A 26485-nucleotide genomic window follows, 5' to 3' on the forward strand; every position below is an offset into this window, starting at 1 on the left:
CACATGGAAATAAGCTATTCTCAAAGCAACCCATGGTTGAATGTGAAATTACACAGCGGATACATTCAAAGGAGAACCAAAAGCAAGAGAGAGAAAGAAGAGAGAAGAAATGGGTTGTTAGTGAAAACGTTTACTCAGAAGGATTGTATTAACACAGTGTCATTAGAAATTGAATTAAATGATCCATTTATAAAACAGGAAAACTGGACTACTTTTATCACATACAACTTATAGGTAATAGGCTGATTTAATTATTAATTTTCAACTGGTTGCAAACGGATCCTATGAAACTCAAATAGCATTATTACTTTTGAACCTGGTCGCTGACAAACACTGAAAGCATTAGTGAAAAGGCCAGTCATTTACCAAAAACAGGCAGAATTTCCCTTGGAATTTAAAAGAACTTTTCTTTTGTATCACATTATCTAGGCAGAATGGAACACAGACTTTCTGAGATTCTCAGCTCTCCTATTTCTGATGTAAGTAGTCACTCCTGGGTGTCTTGGTAGCATAATTATAACCTATCCTGACAACTTTTCAGTTATTGATAGATACCTTGTTTGCTGTGATTCCTGTTATTCTAAACTAATTTTTAACCAAATCCTTTGTGGAATGTAATATTCACAAATTTTTTAACAACGGAATGAAGAGGATCTGATGGCACGTGCTACCAGAAGCATCTGTCCTTGTAGCATAAGACAGGGCCCCCATGGTGCCCGAGCCCTCCTCTCTGCTGGGGCTGGGGGCTGTCAGTGCAGGAAATCCTGAGACACTGGCAGTTACCTCATCTAGCAAGTTCTTTATAAATTCATGTTGCACATCTTTGAATTTTTCAAAGTTAAAATTTTGAAAACATTATAAAACCACAGGATGATTTCATTTCTTTTTCATGTTTACTTCCAATGTTACCCATTCAAAAGTTGCTTTGTGCAGACATGGAAAAGAGATCTGAAGAACTCAAAGCCACTTCAAATCAACTTCTAAGTGACTATACTTGCCCAAGGTAATATAAAATAACCCCGGCAAGTTTGAAAATACAATATAGGTTACTTCTCTGTTCACTATGGTATACACACCAAAGAAGACTGAAAGCAACACACCATCTTCTCACTCAGCATTCAAAAAACAATTACTTAAAACTTTCTTCTTCATCAGTGGTAGATTATTAATGAAAAATCATATTTTTCATAAAGACCACCTTTCTTCTTTTAAAAAATTCAAGTCAATACTACAATAAAATAATCAAGACATAGGCTACACATTAAAATTTACTTGAAACAAACCAAATATGAATTTCAAATCATCACAGCTTTTATAATTGGGGGCTTAATTAAATAGGATGATTATAAGGATGGACAAAAGACCAATAAATTACTTGCTTGCATTAAAGTAATTTACGCTGAAATATTTTGCTTTGAACAACAACCAGAAAAAGGTTAGAGACTCAGTCCAAACCAGCAAGAGCATACACATATTTGAAAAGTGGGAAATTTTTATCAACACAGAACATACAATGACTGACCTTAAAAGATATGTGAGTTCTGAAACAACAAATGCAATAATAGACAGCCTCTTGTCTAAATACACATTTAAAGCCACGCATTTGACTAATTTACCATACCTTTCCTTCAGTGAGTTGCACATGTGGGGTTTTAGCTGGGCTTCTAATGTCCCTGCTGCCATCACCATCTTGTACCACAGCAGGGCTCACAGCTCCAGGGCCACGTGCTGAAACCTCCCCAGCAGGGCCAGGAAAATCCTTCGTAAGACTTCGGTCCACAATACCAATCAGAGCTAGTTGAGAATGATCATATGGATTGCTTTAGGACACTTAAGCGATAAAATGTGATAAACGCCCCCCATTCCCAGATAAACAGGCACGTTATAGACAATTAATAGAAACGGGAACACTGTTGGATCATGAAAATAACATATCGAATAAACTCATGTTTAAACTTTTAATAAACTCTAGAAGTATTCTGAATTGTAACCCAATAAATTAGACCAATCTCTCAAGTCACAGATTTTTGAAGGATAGACACTGATCATAGAATTGGCCAGTAGAAGGAGCTCTAAGACCAGATGAAAGACCAGAGTCAGGGTACTATGTCAGAATTACAAGGTGAGCAGTATTTTAATTCTCTGGAGTCTCTTTAATCTTGCCTGAACTTATTTCTGAATCTACCTATGGCAACAAATAATTACCTAGTTATTAAAATGATTTGCTTCAATAAGTTTTAAGAATTCCTCCATAAAGGAACCTTTAATTAGAACACCAGTCGAAATTGCAACAAGACAGGAAGAGTAGATTTTAGAGAATCAACTTCTATGTTTATGTTAATATTTTTCATTTTTCTAACCTCCCTCCTGAATGCCTCAACTTGACCTACAGTAAGTCTAATACATAGAAACCCTCTGCCTCAGCAAATCTGGCCTTATGTGTTCCCTTCGTCTATCCTACAGATGTGCAGGAACATATATCGTGTTGACATTTCTGTCATATGGCAGATCAACCCAAGACGGCCTCAAATCTCAACAAGGCAAAGTGAGTAGCAACCGGCAAAAGCCTCTGTCCATCTGTAGTTTCTTCCCCAAAGAAGAAACCACTGAGGTCATTTCACCAGCATAAAAAGCGCTTTCCTGACACAGGGTGGCTTGCTCTGGCCCCCTGCCCCTAGGGAAGCCCAGTGTTTAACTTTAGGCTGCAAGCTCTTGGAGGGCAGAGACTGTGTGTGACCCACCATACTGAACCTGGGCAACACCTAGACCTCTAATCCATGTGTTACTAGAAGCCTCTTAATCTACAACCCTCAGCTGCCCTGTCCAAAATTTCCTTCTTCTCAGTATCGACTTTTTGCCAAATACACTCTCATGCTTGCACCCAGTTACTCAAGTCAGATACCCTGAAGTCTCTTCTTTTACCCCTCAACAACCAGCAAGTCCAATAGAGTCCTTGGATGTATTTCTAAATGTGGCCACTTCCTTCCATCTCTATTTTACCACCCAGGTCCCTTTTAAGACTTTCACGGCTCTTAAACACTCATACTTTGGAAAGCCCACAACAAATCATATTAAACATTAAAATGAATTCACACCGTACATTAAATATAATTATTTTCTAGGGTTTTAACTTTTAAAAAGATTTTAACAATTTTTCCTTGGAAAGTATATGAGTATGAGTAACTCTTTAACCTATGATTATGGTTTCTAAGCACCCATTATGCATACTCAGAGATTCACTGCAAAATGAGAAACTCTGACCTAGAAATGGCTTCAAATGTAATGATATCAAAATTTTAATGAATATCCAATTTAAAGTTACATAATGAAGTTGGCAAAATATTGACCCTGCATACTTTTGTTAAACACTTAATGATTTCAGTTTGCAGCTAATAATTTTTGTCAGGTCTTAAACCGTGTAGAACCCTGAGAAGTTTATAGGCCCAAGGCATTGGTGCCAATGACTAATAGGTCTACTACCATTTGAGACAAAACCACCATGACTCTCACCAGGATTATTCCTGACAAGTCAACCTGAGCTTCCTCTCTCATCCTCTCTAATTGCTCTGGACATGGCATCAAGTGACTTTTTTTTCTTTTAAAGATAGCACTATACACATATGTGCTTGTATAAGTGTGTACACATGTGTATGTATGTACAACACACACCCTTCAATGGTTTCCTAGAATAAAAACCACACTTGGCACCAAGAGAATGTGACCTGCAAGGCCCTGTGTGACCTGCTCCCACCCTACCTCTCCCTATCACTAGGCAGCTCTAACTACACTTGCCTTCTTTCTGTTCCTAGAATGTATCAAGCTGTCCCTAAACTTATGATCTTCAGACCTGCTACTCCTGCTACCTGGAATGCTTTATCTCCTGTTCTACTCACGGCTGCTTCCTTCTCATCCTCCAAGTCTCACCTGAAATGGTTCTTCCTCAGATATGCCTTCCTTCCCTGATGACCCAATCTGTAAGTGCCCCTGATTATAATTTCCACTTCCAGGAAATCATCAGTTCCCCTGCTCTCACATGCATCCGGGGTGTTAGTGCTCTCCATGACTGATTTGCCTCCTTTCTGGTTTGAAGAGCAATCTTGGAATCTCATTGTTCTAAAATAGCTATCCTAGATTAATTTTTATTTTGATATTTGATCTTTAGATATCACATTGATTTTTACTTTCTACATAATCACTAAAAGACTTAATTTGTCAAACCTTAAAGTGAAGAATATTTATATACTTAAATAGCCTGTTTAGAAACAGGAGAAAGAAAACATAACACATATCAACAACAACAAAAAAAGGTATATTGATGGTGTGGTAGGGAAAATAAAGCTCAGTACCAGGTTACAGCCTAGCTTTGCTCTGGGGGAAAAAAAAAACATAAGCCCTATCCAAATAGTTCCCTGTCTGGTCATGTATTGGCATGAAAAGCCTCCTATTTTTCACAACGACACAATAATCCTTTTGAATGGCTGGCCCATCTGATGAATTACAGTGTCCAAAACACAAAAGGAAAAATAATGGATTACTGTGCCATGTTTGTTGCTTTTACTTGTGAAAATCATTGTTTTCAGATACGGACCCACTATAACCCTCTGCGCTAACTGCCCATACAAGATGGTGGGCTTCCTTGAGCACAGTTTATATACCTCAAAGAAAAAGCAGTGGTTTACTGCTCTTTTTAAGCCCTAAAATTCGCAACATGAGAGTTATAAAAACCTCATAGTTTAAAACAAAGGCTAAAAAGGACAGTGTTCCAGAAAGAGGAAAGATTTCTCTCAGGCATTAAACGACACTGATCACATTTATTCAGCACTTGTATAAATTCTCTGTGACAAGGGGCAAGACTTGTGAAATATTTACATAACCGGGCACATTTTTTGGATTTACTTGGAAAAAGTACTCAGTTGTTGATGAGCTAAAAGATACTCTGACAACTATCATGCAGTAATAATTCACTAAATTTAAATCACTGCATTTGGGAACGTGGACATTTATTTGAACCACAATTTATGATTCTGTTGCACATTTTTTTCTGTGGTCTTATAAAACTATATGAAAGATTCTCCAGAAGCAAGATTCAATAACTATATGTACCAAAATGCCCACCAACAAAACTTGGGAAGTATCTGTGCGTCTGCCTGGATCTGTTTTCTAAGTTTATTCCAGGAAAAATAGATCAAGGCCAAGGAGTATCAATCCTTCACTACTGAGAGAAGATTTTTATCTATTAGCATATCCAATCTGTTTAGCTAATTATTTGAAACATAAGTTGTTCAAGTTCTTATTTCAGAAAAATATCAGTAATAACAATCAAAAACAGGTTTTTGCTGATAAACAGTAGTAAAATAGAAATTTTCCGATTTAGCATTATTATTTTTGTGTATATGTTTTGAGATTCATCAGCCAAAAAATGTTGGAGAACTACTTCTGGTAGAAAGGTATACATACCAATTACTTGCTATTAGGTAGAAAGAAAAAAAAATTTTTTTAAGCATTCTAATATAAAATTAACCTCAGCTCTTTTATAGGAAACCTGCTATTAACCCAAAATTAGACAGGTAATAAGATATATATATAAAATGAAGGGAAGCAACATCAATTCATCTCCATGTGTAATTTATTTAAAAACTACATATATGTAGCTAATGAGAATTCCAATAGAAAAAATTTATACAAATTTATACACATCTCCCCTTGGGTGTAAAAACAGATGAACACACTATATTTCCTTTTTGTTAAACACTGTATTTAAACTAATCCTTTGAAGCTGTGCATGGTTTCCCGTATGCTAGAATGTCTGTTAAGCTTTAGTAAGGGTTTTTAAACTCAAAAATGTGATGATGCAATGAACGTTTTACGTTCCTTTGAATAAAAGTTCTATATATGCTATCACACCAAACACCCTTGGAATTACATGTCTGCCATTAATTAACAAGTTCAAGAAATTAAGTCACATAATATATATCACAGTTAAGTCAGACCAGTAAAAACATCTGTCCAACATCTCATCAACAAGAACTCAACTAATATTTGTGTGTATTTACAGTGCCAAGAAAATTTAGGTTCAGAATGACAACTTCAGAACACCATCGGATGAATGGATAGGGAAGATGTGGCACATATATACAATGGAATATTACTCAGCCATAAAAAGAAACAAAACTGAGCTATTTGTAATGAGGTGGATAGACCTAGAGTCTGTCATACAGAGTGAAGTGAGTCAGAAAGAGAGAGACAAATACCGTATGCTAACACATATATATGGAATTTAAGGGAAAAAAAAGGTCATGAAGAACCTAGGGGTAAAACAGGAATAAAGACACAGACCTACCAGAGAATGGACTTGAGGATATGCAGAGGGGGAAGGGTAAGCTGTGACAAAGCGAGAGAGAGGCATGGACATATATACACTACCAAACGTAAGGTAGATAGATAGCGGGAAGCAGCCGCATAGCACAGGGAGATCAGCTCGGTGCTTTGTGACCGCCAGGAGGGGTGGGATGGGGAGGGTGGGAGGGAGGGAGACGCAAGAGGGAAGGGATATGGGAACAGATGTATATGTATGACTGATTCACTTTTTTATAAAGTAGAAACTAATAAAAAAAAACACTATAAAATTATTTTCTTATGAGTGTAATTAACAGTATTTTATTTACTCAGGAAAAAAGAATGGCTCTCCCTCTAGGGTATTTCTGAGGATCTTATTAATAAGTAGATCAACATTTTCTGATCCCACTGGATTAGAGAAAGATTAATGGAATCCAGAATCCTAATAAATGTGTTTACCTCCATCTAGACTCCTGGAGACCCGCTTACTAGAAGTGCGTTCAAAGTGCGGTGCTGGCCTGTCAATGAGGGTGCTGGCCTGGCGGGTCTGCGCTTGGGTACGGCCGCTGTAGCGGAATTTGGACCCCAAGGTCAGGAACTTGGCCTTTGGTGGCTGCTCTGGAGACACAAGCCTGTGGGGGAAAAAGGGAACAAAATTAGACTTTATGGATTTTTTTTAACTTTAAAACTTATATTTTAATATCTCATTTCATTAAGTATGATTATTTGGTCCAAAAAATGCTGCCTAAACTTTCTAATAAACATCAACATTATTTATAAACCCTCCTATATACAGAGGTTTATGATAATGATAAGGTGAATAAATCCTCATTCACATATTCATGAATAATGTTTTCCTCAACCGGAGCAAAAACGCAGCTGTTTTCAGTGTGTATCAAAGGTTATTTATTTGTATTAACTTAAGTCATTTATATAAACACATATGCCTGAATTCTTGCTCCAAGCCAGAAGTGCCAAGTAGCAATCCATTACCATTAGTAATTCTTAATATTTATGTCTATTGCTCTGGGAAAGAACATCTAACTCAGGAATCTGTCCCATCAAGTGATGCTGTCCCATGAAGAACACAGCACAGTGGATCTGTAGGGATAACTAACACCCTTTCTTGTCAGCACAATTCTACTGCTTAAACCCCAGGTCCGTAATGAATGAAGTACAACTCCTGATGGCAAGTACTTCCAGACTTATGTGAAAGCACAGTTTTAGTAAATGAGCCAATCTTGTCTGGTATACAACTGAAATTATCTTGCCTTCACTGCCTGATGAAGAGCTGGCAAAACATCTTAACAAAAAAGATAATCCCAGAGCTCTTAGAGAATGTATTAAATAAGAAGCCTGCAGTTGACAATTCCAGAATATGGAGAACTCCACCATAATTTTTCCTATCATTATCCAAAGAAGAGTGGTTTCTTAAAGAGTTCTTTACTGTTCCGAGTATTATTAGCATTTCTGCTCAACTTTTAGAAATCTTCTGCTTAACAAGCAATGAAAAGAGATTCAAGTCAAGGTAAAGCTACATGTAGTAATACAAGAGGTACTCCCCCATCAATTCAGGATTCTCAATCATATCAACCCAGGAAAACAACCTGTTAGAATGAGACTGATGACAAAAGAACTAATACACTCTTGGCTTTAGTCTTGTCATAGAGGGTAGCAGAAGTGTTCCTTGAAAACTTCCATTCTCTGCCAATAGATTTTCAAAGGAGACAGAGATGATGTTGCTGAGAAAGCATAATCTGAAGACGTCAGTGCCTCAAACTGTACTTTGGAAAAAGCTCTATATTCTTAAATTAGAAAGCCGGAATGCTAGACATTTAGACCAGAAATTAACTCTTATCTGTGCTCTGTAATCTCTTTCTCTAACAGTGAAGGAACCTGAGGCGCTGAAAGATTAAATGTCTCGGCACACTGGTAATGAGCACCAGGGGCAGGATGAGAAATGTGGTCATTTACCATGCACTGTCTCCTGATGGGCTGAATATGGTGGGTTTCCCTACCTTGCAATCCAGCTAGTTGTGGTCTAAGAATGCTGTGTAGGAAAGCAGTGATGTATAGAAAAGAGGGTCATTGGCAAGCTCATCAGTGCAGTAATTAAGAAATGCTCATTCTCCTTGAAAAACAAGTTGGCTAAATCACATTTATCTTATCATCCGTTCATGAAGCATGCCCTGTAGGTACTGGAAGATCAACAAGTGGACAAAAAGGGACATTTCTAAAAAATATCTCAAAGGAGAAACATGCGTCATGACCCAAAAGGAAATACCCCCTCCTCCACAAAATTTTAAAAACTAAACAAAAGACAACAAGCACTGGCGAGAATGTGGAGAAACTGAGACCCCTGCATACTATTGGTGGGAATACAAAATGGTAGCGAAGCTACGTGAGACAGTAAGGAGGCTCCTCAAAAAATTAAAAATAGAACCATCACATGAGCCATCAGTCCCACATCTGGGTATTCTTCCAAAAGATCTGAAATCAGGATCTCAAAGAGATATTAGCATTCCCATGTTCATTATACCACGAGTCACAATAACTAAGATATGGAAACAACCTCACCATCCATTTACAAATGAATGGATAAAGGAAATACAGGATATAAATACAATGGAATACCATTCAGCCTTTAAAAAAGAAGGAAATTCTGCAATATGTAACAGAATGGACCTGTTACATTCTGGAATGTAACATCCTTGAGATGGAATGGCCCATCTCAAGGAGGGACCCTGAGAACATTACGCTAAGTGAAACAAGCCAGACACAGAAAGCCAAGTACTACATAATTCTACCTATATGATGTATCCAAAACAGTCAAAATTCACAGAATCAAAGACTGGAATGGTGGTTACCAGGGGCTGGAGGGAGGGTACGATGGGGAGTTGTTAATCACCAGGCAAAAAATGTCAAATAAGATAAATAAGCTCTAGAAAGCTGCTATACAACACTGTACCTACAGTCAGTAATAATATATTATACATTTAAAATTTGTTAAGTGATCTCGCCACAATAAAATAAAATTATTTAAAAAGAGAAAAAAAAAAGACTAGAGGCAAATAGGAGAGTGAGACTGGGTTATCTGCAACCCTTCTGCAGGTTCACTTCAGTTGACTATATCTCAACCAAAGGCCACATCTTCCCAGAATGAGCAGCTCCATATGAGGATTTTCTCTTATTTCCAGTTTACAAAAAATATAAATCCAAGAAATACAAGGAAAATATTTTAAAGGCAGATTTAAGTCATAATGCAAAAGAGGGAAAATCATTAACTAGAGGATTTTTATTCTGTTTATGTCAAACTGAGATAAAGTGCTTTCTTGCCCAACTGGCACTGGTGCCCACATACACAAAGTATTAGATTACAGATTAATTTTCTGATCACAAAGAAATCCTTAAGCAATTAAGCTACAATTAAACAGAAACTAGTACCAAAACGAAAAAGTGTTGACCACAAACATTTATGAGCTTTCTCTAAAAGAATCTTTTTGGTGATTTAAGTCAATGGTAATATGACTCCTCTGAAATGAGGATATTAGAGCACTTTTGAAAATAAATAGCACACTATGCTACCAAACTAAGAATAATGATGATAATGATAAACATTATTTCATACCAGAAATGGTTCTAAGTTTGATTCACGTGAGCTATATCATTTAGTTTTCAAAACAACCCTGTAATATAGGCACTATTATCATTACCACCATCACACAAATGATGAAAGGGAGAGACACACAAAGGTTGAGTAACTTACCTACAATCACACATCTAGTATGTGGAGGGGCAGCATTAGACCTTAAGAGTGCAAAGCAAAAACTTTAAAGATGAAGGGTCTAGATATCACAGCTATCTAGACTGCAGTAATAGGAAACTGAGGAAACAGAGAAGAGGAAGATCAGCAAACCACACTTTGCTAAGAAAAGCAATGTTAAAAAGTATGCCCCTGAATAAAAGTATGAAAGGAGACAGGACAAAAGCTATAGGAGGCTAAAAGGGCTAAGGAGATCTTCTGGGTTTTTTTTGTTTTTTCAGGGAGCAAGACATGGACATGTTTATTGGCCAAAGGACTCATCGAAGCCACCCACTGGGGGCACATGATTTACAAAGCACAATCCTACGTGAGGCATGAAACAAGGGATCAAGGTAGAGGAATAAAAGTTCTATATATGCTCTTTCTTGAAACAGGAGAGGAAGAAAAGAATGAATGAAGGGAGAGGGAAACGATGCTAAATTATAGACAAAAAAAAAAGAGAAGATGCATGAAACCAAGAATGCTCATGACCCACAGCATCTACTATCAGCACACCCTCCAATGAAGGACATCTGAGCAGAGGGGCCAGGGTGCCCTGGGGCTCAAGAAGACCAGGAATATCTGTGATGGTGGCACTAGGATCCAGCTGACGTGGGAAATGATCTCTCTGCAGCTGCACCAACCCAAAGCGCTGTGTGAGTGTGTCTGTCTGGATAGTTATGTTACTGAAAGCAACACGTGGTAGCACAGGTGTAGAAATGGTGAGGTCGGGACACAAGACTCATCCAGGACCAGGAGACTGGAGGCTGATGTGTCAGAAGGGACAGGGACTTGGACGGGGGAACACTCCTAACAAAGTAGCAAAGGGACAGAGCACAGGGTTCAGGGTTGGTCTGGTTGGGAAAGAAACAAGACAGGAGGGAGCTGATAAAGCAACTAAGTGAAGCCTAAGGTGAGTGACAGTGAAAGAGCGGCAGCCGGGGTGGGAGGGTAGGGTGGTGGAGGGCAACTGGAGTGAGGGACCACTGCAGAGGCAGAGCAGTTGTGAGCCAGGACCAGCAGGGCCTGGTGACAGAAACAGATACACGAAGACGGAGAGCAAAGAACCATAAAGCAGTTGTGGCTGCGTCTGCCACGCTATCCACTGCCCCCTCCTAGGATCCGGAGGGTACCAAGAGCTGTTTTCATGAATCCCAAGCTGTTTTCTCAAAATTACCTGTAGAAAGTATGATGTTCCACGCACACTTTCCATAACCTTTTCGCTGCCCGATGGTTTGGCAGTTTAAAGCCAATGGTGCTCTCAAACTGTTCCAGCTAGAATAAATCCATAAAACAAATCAGCATATCTCTTAAGAGCTGACTAGACGCTACTGAAAAACACGGATTCAGATATTTCACTAAGAAGTAATTGTTCTTCTTGAAGAAGGGCAAATATCAACTACTGACATGAATTAGCTATCCCTCAATGTCCACTAAAATTCATTTTACCACCTTCCTATCGATCTTGACCACTTAGCTGATGCAAAGAAAAATGAGCCCCCTCCCCAGATGTGGCAGGCACTGACTACTTTTCCTTTTCTGTGAAATTGTGGCTGTTGCTTGCTTTGTTTTTTTTTATCAACAGGAATACATATATGCAAGTTTATCATCAAAAACCCTGACTCGTTTTTTTTTCTTTTTTTTTTACCATGGGGGAATAAATAATAGTTCATTTTCTTAACATTCAAAGGAAAAGAATTCTGGTAGCTTGTGGCCATAGAGGAGAACACTGACAAAGCCCAATTAGATATGCCAAGGGCTACATGACTCTGCTTACCTCTGCTGGCCTAACTTTTATGTAGAAGTTACTGCGCTTATAGGAGATTTTCAGGATTTTCGGCCAAGCAAAACGATTGATTCTCAGTCTGTCTTTGTAGATGAGAAGCCCATTAGCACACACACCCAGCTTGATGTCCACGCCTTCTGAGTCCTGCCAAGCATAAGTCATTTGACCATGGTTAGAGCTGTGAAAGTTATATAGGTAGGGAAGTCAATGATCCCCCTCAAGTCACGATCAGGAATGCCAATTTAACAGGTCTGTATTTCAACTGCAGTGACAGTACACAAGTTAAAAGAAACAGTAGGACATACAACACATCTTAAACCTAGATATTCCTCTTGAGGGGTCAGATTTGAGATACGGCAACATGAGTACAGGACACAACACTCTTCAAAAGGCCTAACTCATGTGTCCTCGAGCTCAGCTGTAAGAGCTAAAAGGGAGGAAAGGAAATAGACCTCAATTTAGACATCCTGAAGATACAGGAGATAAAACATGTTTCCTAGAGGCTATTCCAGCCCCTGGGGACAGTCTGTCGGCTTACCCTAAGGTGCAGTCAGCCATTTTACTGCGGGCAAATTTATCTCAGATGATTATGCTAGCTAACAGCTGTTAAGTAACATCTATATTCTGGAGAACACCAACTCCTCACAGAAAATTTCTCTTCTAGGCTGACGGTGTTGAAATCTTTGAATTCTTTCAAGCAGTTTTTCAATAACACTAACTGCTGACATCCCGTTCTCATTACAACATTCCTTTGGCTGGCATATTTCAAATAGACTACAGACTATTCTTGAACTTATTGTTTTCTTTCCTCGGCGTTTTAATTTGGGAATGATGACAATCTAGAATAATCGCCAGCCTGAAAGATTTTTTTTTAAATCAAATACATTTACAGACAAAAGTAAGAAACTGCCTCCTCACATTTCAAGTAGTGGTTGAAGATCTAATATGTACAATATTCAAATATCTTTAAGAGAAGAACTAGATCTCATTCAAGATACGGAAAATTGAAGATTATTATTCAGAGATATTCACATTTTCAGAAATCATTAACAACATGGAACAAATTCTCACAAAATATGCTGAAACAAACCCCACATAGTCTAGGTTCAAGTCAATAAAACTATAACATTTCAACTGCCTTGTTACTGAGAACAATTTAACGCAATTTAGTTCAGTTTTTTAAAAATAGAAATACAGTACTAGGTAACTGATGCCAATGGCATTCATTGCTGTGATATGTGAACAACTCATATATACAAATAAAATTACATTAGACTGGGGCTTCCCTAGTGGCGCAGTGGTTGAGAGTCCGCCTGCCGATGCAGGGGACACGGGTTCGTGCCCTGGTCCGGGTAGATCCCATATACCGCGGAGTGGCTGGGCCCGTGAGCCATGGCCACTGAGCCTGCGCGTCCGGAGCCTGTGCTCCGCAACGGGAGAGGCCACAACAGTGAGAGGCCCGCGTACCGCAAAAAAAATTACATTAGAACATCTGAGCAGGTTTAAAAATCTCATCTACAAAGGTGCTTTATTCACCCATATCCTGACAGCCACAGTTCTCTCTAGGAACAGAGTAAAAAGCCATAGTGAACCAGGCACAGGTGCCTAAGCAATTTGGCACCAGACACAAATGACGTGTTTGCCCAAAATATCACTGGCCAGGGACACAGGGAGCAGGCCGGAAGATTGCCCAAGACAGCATGTTCTCAGCACAAATAAGGAGGCAACCCTCATTTGAAACATTAAACAAAGCTATCTCTAGTGTGAGGCAATCTTTCAACAGGACATTGAAGCTATTTTATCTGACTGAAAAATAAACACAATCTGGATCCAAGTAAATCAGCTGAGGTTCAATTGTTCCACATATTGTTTTAGAATTATCAGTATTTGTGTGAATAGAAATTACAGATAAAGGGAAAGAAGTTAAAGGGAAAAAAAGCATGCCTTAGTTCTCCATATTTGACTTCTGCCATTCAGCAACAAAGTCAGAAAAATAAACTAATAAAAAAGGAGCATCTTCTCCACCTTGCTCACTGCCTCAGGAAGCTACCCCATATGGACATCAACAGGATCCCACTCCCACTGACTTCAGCCAATGGAAAGTTCTTGAAGAAGATCAGAGACAGGGAGGAGGGCAAGGAGGTCAGGGTTTTTAATACCCAGACTCCTTCCTTGTGTGGTCGCATCAGGGTGGCTATATCCTTGACAATCGCAGCTCCTCTCAAGACAGCCCTCTCCACACAGATCCCTCCCCTGGGTTCTGGCAACTACTCTTTGCCTCACCCCCACCCCACCCCCACCCAGAGGGGTTAGGAGAGCTGCTGTTACCAGCTCATGGGCATCATTCTACTCTTGTGGTTTCCTTCTATCTTTGTCAAGAGCCCTTTTATTCAACACCCTCACCTTGTCCTAACATAAGTGTGCCATTAATGACTCTTCTGAGGATAAAATATTAATTTAAAAATAATTTGTTTGTTTTTTGCGGTACGCAGGCCTCTCACTGTTGTGGCCTCTCCCGTTGCAGAGCACAGGCTCCAGACGTGCAGGCTCAGCGGCCATGGCTCACGGGCCCAGCCGCTCCGCGGCATGTGGGATCTTCCCGGACCGGGGCACGAACCCGCGTCCCCTGCATCGGCAGGCGGACTCTCAACCATTGCGCCACCAGGGAAGCCCCTAAAAATAATTTTTAAATATGATCCCAAGGCAATGAAAAATGTATACAGGCACAACACTTGAAACTACATGAAAAGTTCTCTTACATTGCTACAGATTTTTTTCCCATGAGCTTTACAAGTATCTTACGCATCAGATATTATCTAAGTCCCCCAGATGATAAGTTGAATGAATGCGTGTTATTCTGATTTTTTTTAAGTGATCTACTCTTAACCACACAGCAAGAACTGAAATTACCCTTATAACACAACCAGCAACTTTTTTACTTTTCTAACATACAACTTCAAAAACAAGAATCCCGAAACCTTCCAGGACTGTCATCTAAGGACTGCTTTCTCACTAATGATCAACAAAAGCAGCAGATGTAAGATTCACGTGGGGCAAGAATAACAGGGTTTAGAGGAGAGATGGGCTCTGGGCATCTTTCTGATACCATGTCTGCTGTCCTCCCTCCCTTATTTCTGTTTGCCTGCTGACCCAGCCTGTCCCCATCATACAGAGAAATGAGCTACAAGACACTCAAGTGTGGAGAAGATCTGTTTTACCTCCTAGTAGGATTGATCAGCAGACATCACACAGATGGGACTACTTTACACTATGTGGCTTGAGGCAACAAGCCAGATAGTGTAACAAGCCATATGCATTCTGTTTTATGTAGCTTTTGTAAAAACCAAAACATCCGACCCTTAAATGAGATAGTGTAAGTGAAAGTACTTTTAAAAATTAAGGGTCTACAGCACCTAGCAGTTAAAAATGTTGCTGCCAAAGACTATTTACTAACATGGAGAAGTGTTTATAAGAGCAAGTTAAAAAAGAAAAATTATGAAATAATACTCATGGTATAATCCCGTTTTTAAAATGTGAGTTCAACTGCTCAGAGATTTTTTTTTAATAAAACAAGAAAATACCAAAATACTAACAAGTGCTTGTTTCTGCATAAAGACATTTCAGTCTTTTTATATTTTTCTGTTCACCTCTATTTTCTAGGATGAAGATGTATTACTTTTGTAATAAGGAAAAATATTTAAAGAATAAAGGCAGGCACAGAGGAAAAAGGAGTGCTTTGCAGCTATGAAGCACTATTAACACAAAAGCAAGGATTAGTCATCTGAGGCCAAGGGAAGGAAGATACCTTTGGGTGATAGGCTTTCCCAGGGATTTCTCAAATCATATAACCTGGGCTTCCTAAACTTCACCAAGGGACTGACGGGTCCTTTAAAAGCAGGCAACAATAGGTTCCCTGTGCATGTTGAGCCGACTCGGGACATAGTTTTCAAAACCAAATGCATCTTTCATCTTGTCTCTTGTACTCCCCACCTACTGCTCCCACCCCGACTCTCCCCACTACCTGATCGTCCAAACTAGGATCATGAAGTAGGTGACGTTTGTTACTGGCATCTTCCTCACCAAACCCTGCCTCTCCTATCAGCTACCTCCATGATTCCATTCTTTTCCCACTGCTCACATACGACAGAAGGTCTAATCGCCTGGAGCCTGGGCCAGCCTAGTTTATCCTACAAGAAGTACAACAGACCTGTAGGGAAAAGCCCAACTCCAGGGCTCCTTCACCGGCAGTTTTTCGGAAAGTGGTCATAGCCATGCTGCCTTGCCCTTTCATGGTGGCTAAGAGCTGCTCTGCTGTCCCAGGACACAGGTGGGAGACGGGGCTGGGACAGAGGCAGCACTTGCGAGAGCAAAAGCTGGGACAGGATAAAGGTAGGACGAGGGGTGGAGGAGGCTGATAAGGTGAGTCTTACCGTAAGTATATATGAAAGGGTATCAACTTAAAAGACTGGGAAAAGAAGAAAGAATAAGAGGGAGAATCAATGATCCCTCCCCACAACCATAAACCCCCCAATTAGAAACCCCAAAGAAACAGAGTCCCTTGGATGAGGGTGAGGATCCTTTTCTGCAAGTGAACTAGGCTATAGTCTACAACTGGAGCCCTCTCGAAACTTCAGTCAACAGACTGGAAAGAGGCCCCCTCTCCGTTCCACACACAGTACCTTGGCATGATGCAGGTCGACTCCATACATGGAAAGCCTCTTGGCATTTTCTAAGAACTGAGAATCAGCTTGTGCTGGAGATAAACCCCTAAGAATCAAAAGAAACAGAATTATCTTACTGGTGGATGCAAAGCAAATGTAACCAAACTAGAGAAAGGGGTGCATGAGCTTGGAGAGTTTGGGGTGGAGGGAGTAGCCCAGCTAAATGTGCAGACAAGGAGGAATCAGGGAAGAAGGCTCAACTCTAAACCTCCAGCATTTTTCTCTTAAGATCCTCCAACATGAACCTACTCATTGCAAGGATGTGTCCCTCCACCCTTACCCTTTTTATCTTAGAAAGTTGCTTTCGTTTTTTTCCACTACGGAGAAAGCCCCAGCAATAGTGGGTACAACATAAATTAACTTTAAAAATAAAAGAATAAAAAAATAGAAAGTCATTTCATCTTTCTGAAATAGACAAATTCTCTTCTTAATTTTATTTCACTACGACTGACGATACTAAAGATGAGAAGTACTTGTGCTTGATGTTACACCTGACATGTCCCAACTAAACAAATCTTAAGCTCCTAGAAAGCAGGGTCCCGTTAATTTTCATATTCCCCATGGCATTTCAGCACCTGATATTTCAATTTCAAATTATATAATACATGTCTACTGAACAGACTTGGAATGAAGTTAATAAGAAAATATTTAAAGTCAAATACTGCATTTTTTTTTAAAGAAAAGTAAGCGAAGGTAGTCTGTTTAAAAACCTCTAATCTCCGAAAGTTCCTTTCGAATTATTTCAGTCAAAATTTTTGAAAACTTCAATTTTGCCATATGGGACAAGTGAGAATTTCGTAGCTGGGAGTTTTAAAAACTCATGCTTAAGAGAACCATTTGTTTTCACAGATATAAAAGTTCTCAAAGTGTAACATGGTATTTCAGTAATTAATAACCCTCAGTTAAACCAAAAGTCATCTTCTGTGGATAGAGAAACCACCTGTAGATTTACTACCCTTAACACCCATTACACTCACATTTCTGACTCAAATCCTGATGCCTCATTATCTCCCTGGCTTTCTTATCAAATAATAAAAATAATTAAAAGGCAGAAGAAATGTATGATCAATGCCAAACAAGTACGTGGGTATGTTTGTTTCAGGTGTGCGTATGTGTATGTGTGTGCACGTGTGTATATGAAGGGAGAGGACTGGGAATAGGGCACAGGAGATATCATAGGGAAAAGTAATTTTTTTTTTTTTTTGGCGGTACGCGGGCCTCTCACTGTTGTGGCCTCTCCCGTTGCGGAGCACAGGCTCCGAATGCGCAGGCTCAGCGGCCACGGCTCATGGGCCCAGCCGCTCCACGGCATGTGGGATCTTCCCGGACCAGGGCACGAACCCGTGTCCCCTGCATCAGCAGGCAGACTCTCAACCACTGCGCCACCAGGGAAGCCCAGGAAATTTTTTTAATAAATGAAAACATTTAGTCTCATGAGCACAGTTCCTCATATTACAGTCATAAAGACAATGGAAGGCTGTCTCAATGACTCCAAGTTATCTTGACTAACACTAGGTGAAGCTCCACAAGGGCTAATGAATAATCCCATCAACTATGCTCAAATGTCCAGCAAATGCTATAAGAGAAGCCATTTAAACCCACCACAGTCACTCTCTCCAGTAAGCAAGTCTACAGACCTGTGGGTCTTATGCAGCTCTGCCACTTTCTCTTCCAGTTCCTTCGTCTGTGTAGGGGCAAACTGGAAGTCGCTGAGGTCATGACTGCCATGCTCTTCTGGGTCATAGTCCCCAAGCTCAGCCTGCAGTGTGTACGATCCCAGGAGGGCATGCGTCACAAAAGAGCAGGGCAGGCGGCCTGAGGCAATGTCCTCCCGGAGCTGAAGGCACAAGAAGTATCTGTGGGGAACAGGGGACAAAAGCGTGGGAGAACAGTTAGTTAAGATTGTAGCGCTCATAAATATGGTTCTGATAGTCCTCTGAAACAAACATATAATACAGGCACTCTTCAAATGCAGAACAAAAAAAGTGTTTTGTAATAAGAAGCCCACCTTCCTCCATGGACTCCTAAACTTGTGACTTATTTATAAAAAATGCATCTAGAGGGCAAAGTAATAGAGTGGAAATTCTGAATTGCTATTCAGGCAACAGTGTATTTTTACTATTACAAAAAAAGAGTTTTGTGACTGCAGGTGAAATTCTAATCACTTAGACAGTCTCCTTGGATTTAAAACTGTAATCAAAATTAGCGTGCTCTTCGAAAGTTATAAAGACTAATAAAATTTAAGAAATAGCTACAGTTCTTCAGGATTTACATGAAAAGCTAAGGTCACCCACCCTTTATCCTCTCTACGCTTTTCATACTAATTTCTTTTCCCGAGATCCTTTAACAACAATCATAAGTCAGTCTCTACTTGGAAGCCCTTACTTGCCCATTTACCCCATCTAAAGAGGCAGCTAATTCAGTTTTTACAGTAGAAAAATCATGGGCTTCAGAGCCTGGCAGAGCTGACTATGTGACCTTGAATAAGCTAATTTACTTGCCTAAGTCTGACTTCCCACCTGTAAAATGGGAAGAACTCTATTTCCCTTTAAAGATGAGGATAAAAAATTAGATAATATAAATTAAAGACATTGCATGGTACCTGGCAATCAATAACTAGTAGCCATAATCATAATGTTATTATTAGTTATAATAACAATCATTCAGTGTTCCAAGTGGATTATTACACAGTTATAAAAGATTCTCGCTTTTACTAACATGCAAAAACACGTTACTTATATTTTATGAGGGTTGGGGAGGTCCCCCATCAACTCCTTTTGTTAACATTTGAAAACCTAATTTCTAGTCTTGAAATGAACCACTTGCTAAGGTTACCAATGACTCCTCCCAAGAAAATGGCAGCGCCCTCCCTCATTCTTGAAGAGACTGCCATTCCTATTGGCTGGTGGCTTCTTCCTGTGGATGCATTTGCCTGGCGGGGGTGTCATGGCTCCGCCCTCCTTTTGCTTCTACCCCAGCCATGTTCAAAGGGACACGCTGCCTGTGGTCCAGGGCTCTTGCTGTTGTGTCAGAGAGCATGTCCCAGAACATGGCATCAGCCATCCCCCAGTTACACCTGTATTATCACCCAAATCTCCTGTCAGGCAGGGCAGGGATTCTGTTTATCATCATCATAAGCCCACAGTTATTAGCAAAGTACTTGCCACATGACGAGTGCTCCATAATTTTCTAAGAATGAAACTCATCTCACTATCACTACAGTCTGAGTATTTTTAAGCACTGCAGTAGCTCTCTTTCCAAGGAGAATTATGTGTTTCCTTGACCCCTAGAACAACATGAGCATCACGGCTTTATTTCAGCAAACTAAATTGTAAACTACGATTCCACGTTATCCTCAAATTCTCTAGGTCTAATCAACAATATCACTAGTTCTCCACATTTTACAGCACTGTTAAGACCTGAACACAAAGATTCCATCTATACTAAAATCTTGTTGCTCCTCCTTATATTAGTATATCTACTTTTCACATTGATCCTTTCTTCTGTTTTTAAAGCCTACGGCTAAGGCCCAAAAACTTCAAACAAAAGCCGCAACAGCCTCCTGAGTTTCCCAAGTCCATCTCCTTCATACGGCAGGACAGATCATTCTTCAGGCATAATTCTGAACTGTGTTCTTGCCCTCCTCAAAAGCCTATCCCGCCTTCTAGATGTTCACTCAAGTCATAGTGAAGATTTCAATCGTAATATTTAGGCTGCAAAGCTACAGGCTGGTCTCAGGCTTTTAGTTAGCTCACTAGACTGCTCTTTCATTCTTCCCCAAACACGTAGGGAGACTGTTCAAGGTCCCTCAAAAAGAAAACCAAAGCACTTTACCGATGTTATAAAGTTGCAATCACCAAAGGATTATCATCCCCAAATGAATCACTGCAAGGAGGAATGTATGTACAAAGAGGGCGCTGGGTCACAAAGTCCCAGTTATGTGCACTGTTCAAAGGCCCTCCCGCAGTGAGGCCTAAGTGCGTATCCTACGCACGGCAACCTGTCAAGTTTCATGCTCTAAGCAGCTCACTGCGTAGTTACAAAAGCTGCTATTTATTATTTACTAGCTGAAGCTAATTCAATAAAAACTTAATTAGTATCAGTAAATCCTTATTCAGCAATAACCAGTAAAGGGGGGGAAAAAAGGTCTGTCATTTATCCAATCTTGGAAAAAAATCTCCATTATTCCTAGTTCACATGGATATCACGCACTTGCTTAAATATCTACCCAACTTCACATCTGATGACAAAACTGGCCTAGCAGAAAATGTCAAGGACACAGGAACCACTGGAATCAAAAACAGAGTCTTCAGCTAACACCCTCTAATTTTCCAAGAGTATATATACAGAATGCAGTTTTCCTTGGCCAGGTGAATAATCTTTTAAAAATATATACAAATCACTCTATAGACCTACTCTTACCAAAGCTAAGAATTCCAATCGCTGATACCCAGCTTAATAGGGCTAAGATATCAAGGTACTCGTGGACTCTAAATGTTCCTTGTTCCCATTCAAACACTTAGTCACTCTCAAAATCAGTAAATGCTTTCAACTTTTATTTGCAATTTAAGCATGTGTCTGTATTGTCCAGATAATCTGAGAGGAGATGGAAAAGAAATAGCTACTGACTCTTACATAAGAAAGCCTACCTTATTAGTTTTTTATCCTGGGGAGCAGGGGTGTGGGTGTGGGTGTGTGTGGGTGTGTGTGTGTGTGTGTGTGTGTGTACAAATTACAGTTCAAGAGACTTCCAAAAATTAACTTTTAAAAAGTTTTTCATTTTTCTACCTTTATATAACGTTTGTAAGCTGAGATTAGTACACTGGCACACATGGGTTACACGATAAAAACTATCTTAGTATGAAAATCTGAAATATTAATAAATACCAGTGATTTTTGAAAGTATAACATAGGAAACAAAGTTGCTGCAATTTTTTTTTATATTTATTTATTTGGCTGCGCCAGGTCTTAGTTGTGGCATGCGGGATCTAGTTCCCTGACCAGGGACAGAACCCGGGCCCCCTGCATTGGGAGCGTGGAGTCTTAATCACTGGACCACCAGGGAAGTCCCTGCTGCAATTTTAAAAAAATATTCCATTACTTGAATATAAATGGGAAGTTAAAGAAAAGTGAATAAAATTTCTGAAACCAGAAACATTTCGAACTATTTTGGAATATCCACTTCCAAGGAAACTTCTAAAACTCAGCTTAAGAAAAAATGTTTTGGTTTCAATCCTAAAATTACCACCATTCCCCCCCAGGGCAATGAAATAAATGAGAGCTGTAAGTAAAGAATCATTTTTAGGGGCTTCCCTGGTGGCGCAGTGGTTGAGAGTCTGCCTGCTGATGCAGGGGATGCGGGTTCGTGCCCCGGTCCGGGAGGATCCCATGTGCCGTGGAGCGGCTGGGCCCGTGAGCCATGGCCACTGAGCCCGCGCGTCCAGAGCCTGTGCTCTGCACGGGAGAGGCCACAACGGTGACAGGCCCGTGTACCGCAAAAAAAATAAAATAAAATAAAAAAGAATCATTTTTAGTATAAATGTAAAGTACCTGGTGATATCTTCAGTCAACTGAGAAGGATCAGGAGGATAAAACTTCACATTAAAGCTGAACAGCCAAGGAAGATCTGTAATTATTAAAGATCATGATTATTTATGCAACCAACACAATCACCATTTATACTCATAAAACTTAAAGGTCAATGTTCAAATAGTATAGATCAGTCCTGCTACAAATCAATTTAGAGAATTTTTTTGATTTAAAGAAGATATCATTTACAAAACAAAAATGAAGAGAAAAATAAAGTAAAAATCAATTCCATAAATAACCTATCATCAAAGAATAATAGGTTCACTTTTTTATAAACATTTACTGGTATGTCAACAGGTGTTTTATATGGTGATCTAGTATGCAAAAATTTTAATATAAACTTCATGTAATAGTTCTGAGATAAGATTTGTTTTAACCACAGGATCTCTAGATGCCAAATATTCTCCACACTTTAAAAGAAAAAAAAGAGGGCTTCCCTGGTGGTGCAGTGGTTAAGAATCTGCCTGCCAATGCAGGGGACACGGGTTTGAGCCCTGGTCCGGGAAGATCCCACAAGCCGTGGAGCAACTAAGCCCGTGTGCCACAACTACTGAGCCTGCGCCACAACTACTGAAGCCCGCGTGCCTAGAGCCCATGCTCCGCAACAAGAGAAGCCACAGCAATGAGAAGCCCGTGCACCGCAACGAAGAGTAGCCCCTGCCTGCCACAACTAGAGAAAAGCCCGCACTCAGCAACAAAGACCCAACACAGCCAAAAATAAAATAAATTTATTAAAAATAAAAGAAATTCAGGATTTCTATATTGTTGGGGGAAGAGGAGTAATGATCAAATGATCACTATAACTATTCAAGAAATGATTAATGGGCTATTGGAAGGGAGAGAGTGATAAAACGTAACAATACTTAAAGACAATACAAATATTTCCCAGGTTTTATAAAGTAGGCTTAAGAATATTCGTGAATACAGTAAACAACCATGCCATAATGACTTAACAAAAGTTAAAACACTGCTATTTATACATTACCATTTAACTTATGTTTGATTCATCATGCTTCGGATGGCTTTAAAAACAAACCAACAACAACAACAAAAAAAACACACTCAACTCTGGGGACAGGGCAGGTATTATTTTCGTAAAGGGATCAAAATAATTCCAATGGTCTGAATTCAGAGTTATACTCAAAGTTCATGCTATTTCCAAATAAAAACATAAAAACTGTGTGTGTGTGTGTGTGTGTGTCTGTGTTATTTCATTTCACACATATTTGAAGGCCTCACAGTTGCTTTCATTTAGGGACTTGAAGAAAAATTTCTTGAATCCCATTCTTTTGTTCAATGGGTCATTTTATTCTTTTCTCACCATAGACACGCTAACTTTTCTCCTACTCAGAAGTCAATGAAGAGTTATTGAATAGCTACTGTGAATACACAGAACTCTTGCTGGATTTTGGCTCAGTACATCATTATTCTACTAATAACGCAAACCTGCCAAATTTAATAAACAGATTTAAGTTCCCTCTATACATTTAAAACATCATAAAAAAGATATAGAACTTTCTTGAGTATTAAGAGACATGCCATTTCTTGGCCAGTAGCACCAGGTTGGCTGTGATGCATATGTACTTCTTCAAGGTAATTACTAGCCCATAATTAAGCAAAGTCATCACAGGATTATCATATCATTTCTTAATGGATCTTTATTTATTTGTTTCCTAGGTATTAACACCAGCACATGCTTACCTGGATATGACAACAGGGATAAGTTTCTAATAGAACACATATTTCAGGTTCTATTTCCAATTCTAAAGTTGATAAAGTTGTACCAATAATGCTAAACTTTTTATTTAGTTATGGATTATTATCATTTTTACCTAGCTATATAAACAGTCTATCTAGCTATGGATTGTTTATATATTAATACAGGCAAGCCTAAGATATATAGCCTTATATATCTATATAGTCTTATTTGTGTACATTTGAGAAAATAAAGATTTTTAGGCAACTTTTACACAGAAACGGATAGGCTGTCAGTTGTCAAAAGTAACTCAAAAAAGATTGTTTACCTCTGTTAACTGAATGACAATAAATCACAGCAGAGGTTGGGCTAAGAGAGAACAAACAGTTCTTTCATCCATTTTAACACAAGCCAAAAGAGGTAAAATGCAACAGCTAAAACTTCATTTCCTCAGCCTACTTTCATGATTAGGACGGTACAGGATTCCATTAGGGAACTAGTTCCAATAGTTTGAAAATGCCAAATCCTGTGTTACTGTTATTCCTCTTGCCAAACCACAAGGGCAAAAGTCCTGAAATAACTCTAAAAAAAAAAACCTTCACAAATAATCAAAACATAAGACCGTGATTCATAATCAGCAAGAAGAGTCTTGCCTTCCAAAAGTTAGGATAGCTCCATGACTCTGAAGTGAGTAGCACACAAACATAATCCAACAGAAGCCAAAGCAAAACTATAGGAAACAAATTCAATGGAACATCAATCATGTTTCAGAGGTTTTCCTGTTCCGTCCATGGTTTGGGTCACTTGGCAAGTAGGGTTTCAGAGAAAGTGGAAGAACCAAGCATCCATACCTTTTTGAATTCACGCACTTTGCAGAGTTTTAACAACCGCAGAAGGGACTAGAAAAAGTTCCGAAGCTTTCTGGTACAGTTTCTTCCATAATGTAAGCATAATGTATCTCTGTCTAATTACTCCTTTTCTTTACTTTCCCCCTTTTCTATTATGAAGCAAACATGAATGGATGAAACACCAAGCTAATAAATGCAGGGCAGAGGGGTGGGGGAGGGAGGGAGGGAAGGATGGAAAGCCAGGGATAACCGTCAAAGTCAAAAGATAGGGTGACCAACCACCCCAGTTAGCACTAAAAGTCCCACATCCTGAGAAACCCCTCAGGCCCTCACAGTCCTGGGCAAATCAGGAAGGTCACTCTAATCAAAGATACTTGAAAAATGAAAAGAAAGATGAGTCTACAAGGAGAGGAAATAGGAAAAATAAGGTATACACTCAGTAAAAAAAAAAAAAAAAAAAGGAGCGTAGAGGAGGAAAGAAATGATGGGAAAACTCCCAAACTTATTAATAATTTGAGAGAGAAAGAAAAAGAAATAAAGAAAACAAATGTGGAGAATTGAAAATGAGATGGAAGGTAGACAGAAAGGAACCGAAGGGAAAAGCATAGATGTGTTCCAGTGTTTTGACGTTGGGAATAAATAAGTTGGGAATGCTAAATAAGTAGGGAAATGAAACCAACAGTGCAAAGAGCATCCTGCTGGCTGGCACTCAGGGAAATGGCTTCTCCCTGGACAGCTCTGGGGCCCACCGTCCAAAGGGCTGGTAAGAATTTTGTTCTCTTGTCTGAACAGTCCAGCTGTTTGTGGCTCCCTCCTTTTCCTGCTTAAGTCATTCACAGACCCTGAAGTACATTAAGTAGCCAGATCCCCTATCAGAGATTGTTCTGAGGTGATAAAGACTCGTGATGCAGATATCACAAAACCAGCCACAGGAGGGAACTGAAGCTGGTTAGATAGAGTGGGACACATAAATCACTTAGGGAGACGACTGTAAGAACAAATGGGGAAATGGAAGAAAGGGACAAACAGAACTAAGAACAAACCCAGACTCAGAGCACAAAAAGTGGCCAAAGGAGGAGAGACGGCAAACACCCCAGAGGACTCGAAGGATCATTTTGCATGCCCTTCAAACCCTCACTCCAGGACATCCAGAAGCAGTGTATCCATATGCCTCTGGAGCCAGAGGCACGCTTACTAATTCAACTAATTGGACACGCAGCCAAAATCAAGTAAACAAAGCAAGAGTAGTAGGGCTCTCTTGGGTACATTGCATATAAAAAGGGAAAGTGACAGAAAAGCAGCTTCTCATACTTTCCCCCAGAGATAAAGATCAGGTGCTGCTTCACAGTGGTAGACACCTCGAGGGAATATTTAAGAAGAGGAGTCTACAACCTCTTGACCAGGAGTCCCTAAGCCATGACCAAAATAAACAGTCATGATTCTACAGAAATATTGTTGAGTTTCAACTTCCTACATGATATGAATGCAAAACAGAGCTGATCATTCTATCACTGTCTTAGTCTAGTTTACATTCCTGTGAATTTTAGTAAAGACAGAAAAACACAGATGTCAAGATTAACTTGATAACTTCAAAGTATGATGATTTAATACTCACTTCGCAGCTGTCTCTTCATTTCTTTTGCGGGATCTAGCCAGTTCTGCAGGGGGTGAAAAAAAAGGTTAATTAACCCATAAGAAGTAGTCCAG

General features: G+C 39.5%; 1 protein-coding gene across 1 annotated transcript in view; it reads right to left on the minus strand.

Annotated features, from left to right (window-relative positions):
- Positions 1-26485, minus strand: part of EPB41L2 (erythrocyte membrane protein band 4.1 like 2) — a gene marked incomplete at its 5' end in the record, with an annotated part of 111765 nt that overhangs the window by 41229 nt on the left and 44051 nt on the right. The window contains 8 exons of the mRNA XM_079716628.1: positions 1622-1794; positions 6796-6968; positions 11316-11413; positions 11916-12068; positions 16604-16691; positions 18283-18501; positions 22196-22271; positions 26394-26436. Of these exons, the coding sequence (XP_079572754.1) occupies positions 1622-1794; positions 6796-6968; positions 11316-11413; positions 11916-12068; positions 16604-16691; positions 18283-18501; positions 22196-22271; positions 26394-26436 (1023 nt within the window). The remainder of the gene's footprint in view (positions 1-1621; positions 1795-6795; positions 6969-11315; positions 11414-11915; positions 12069-16603; positions 16692-18282; positions 18502-22195; positions 22272-26393; positions 26437-26485) is intronic.

This window comes from Hyperoodon ampullatus (assembly GCF_949752795.1).
Source record: "Hyperoodon ampullatus genome assembly, chromosome: 12".
Lineage (NCBI taxonomy): Eukaryota > Metazoa > Chordata > Mammalia > Artiodactyla > Ziphiidae > Hyperoodon > Hyperoodon ampullatus.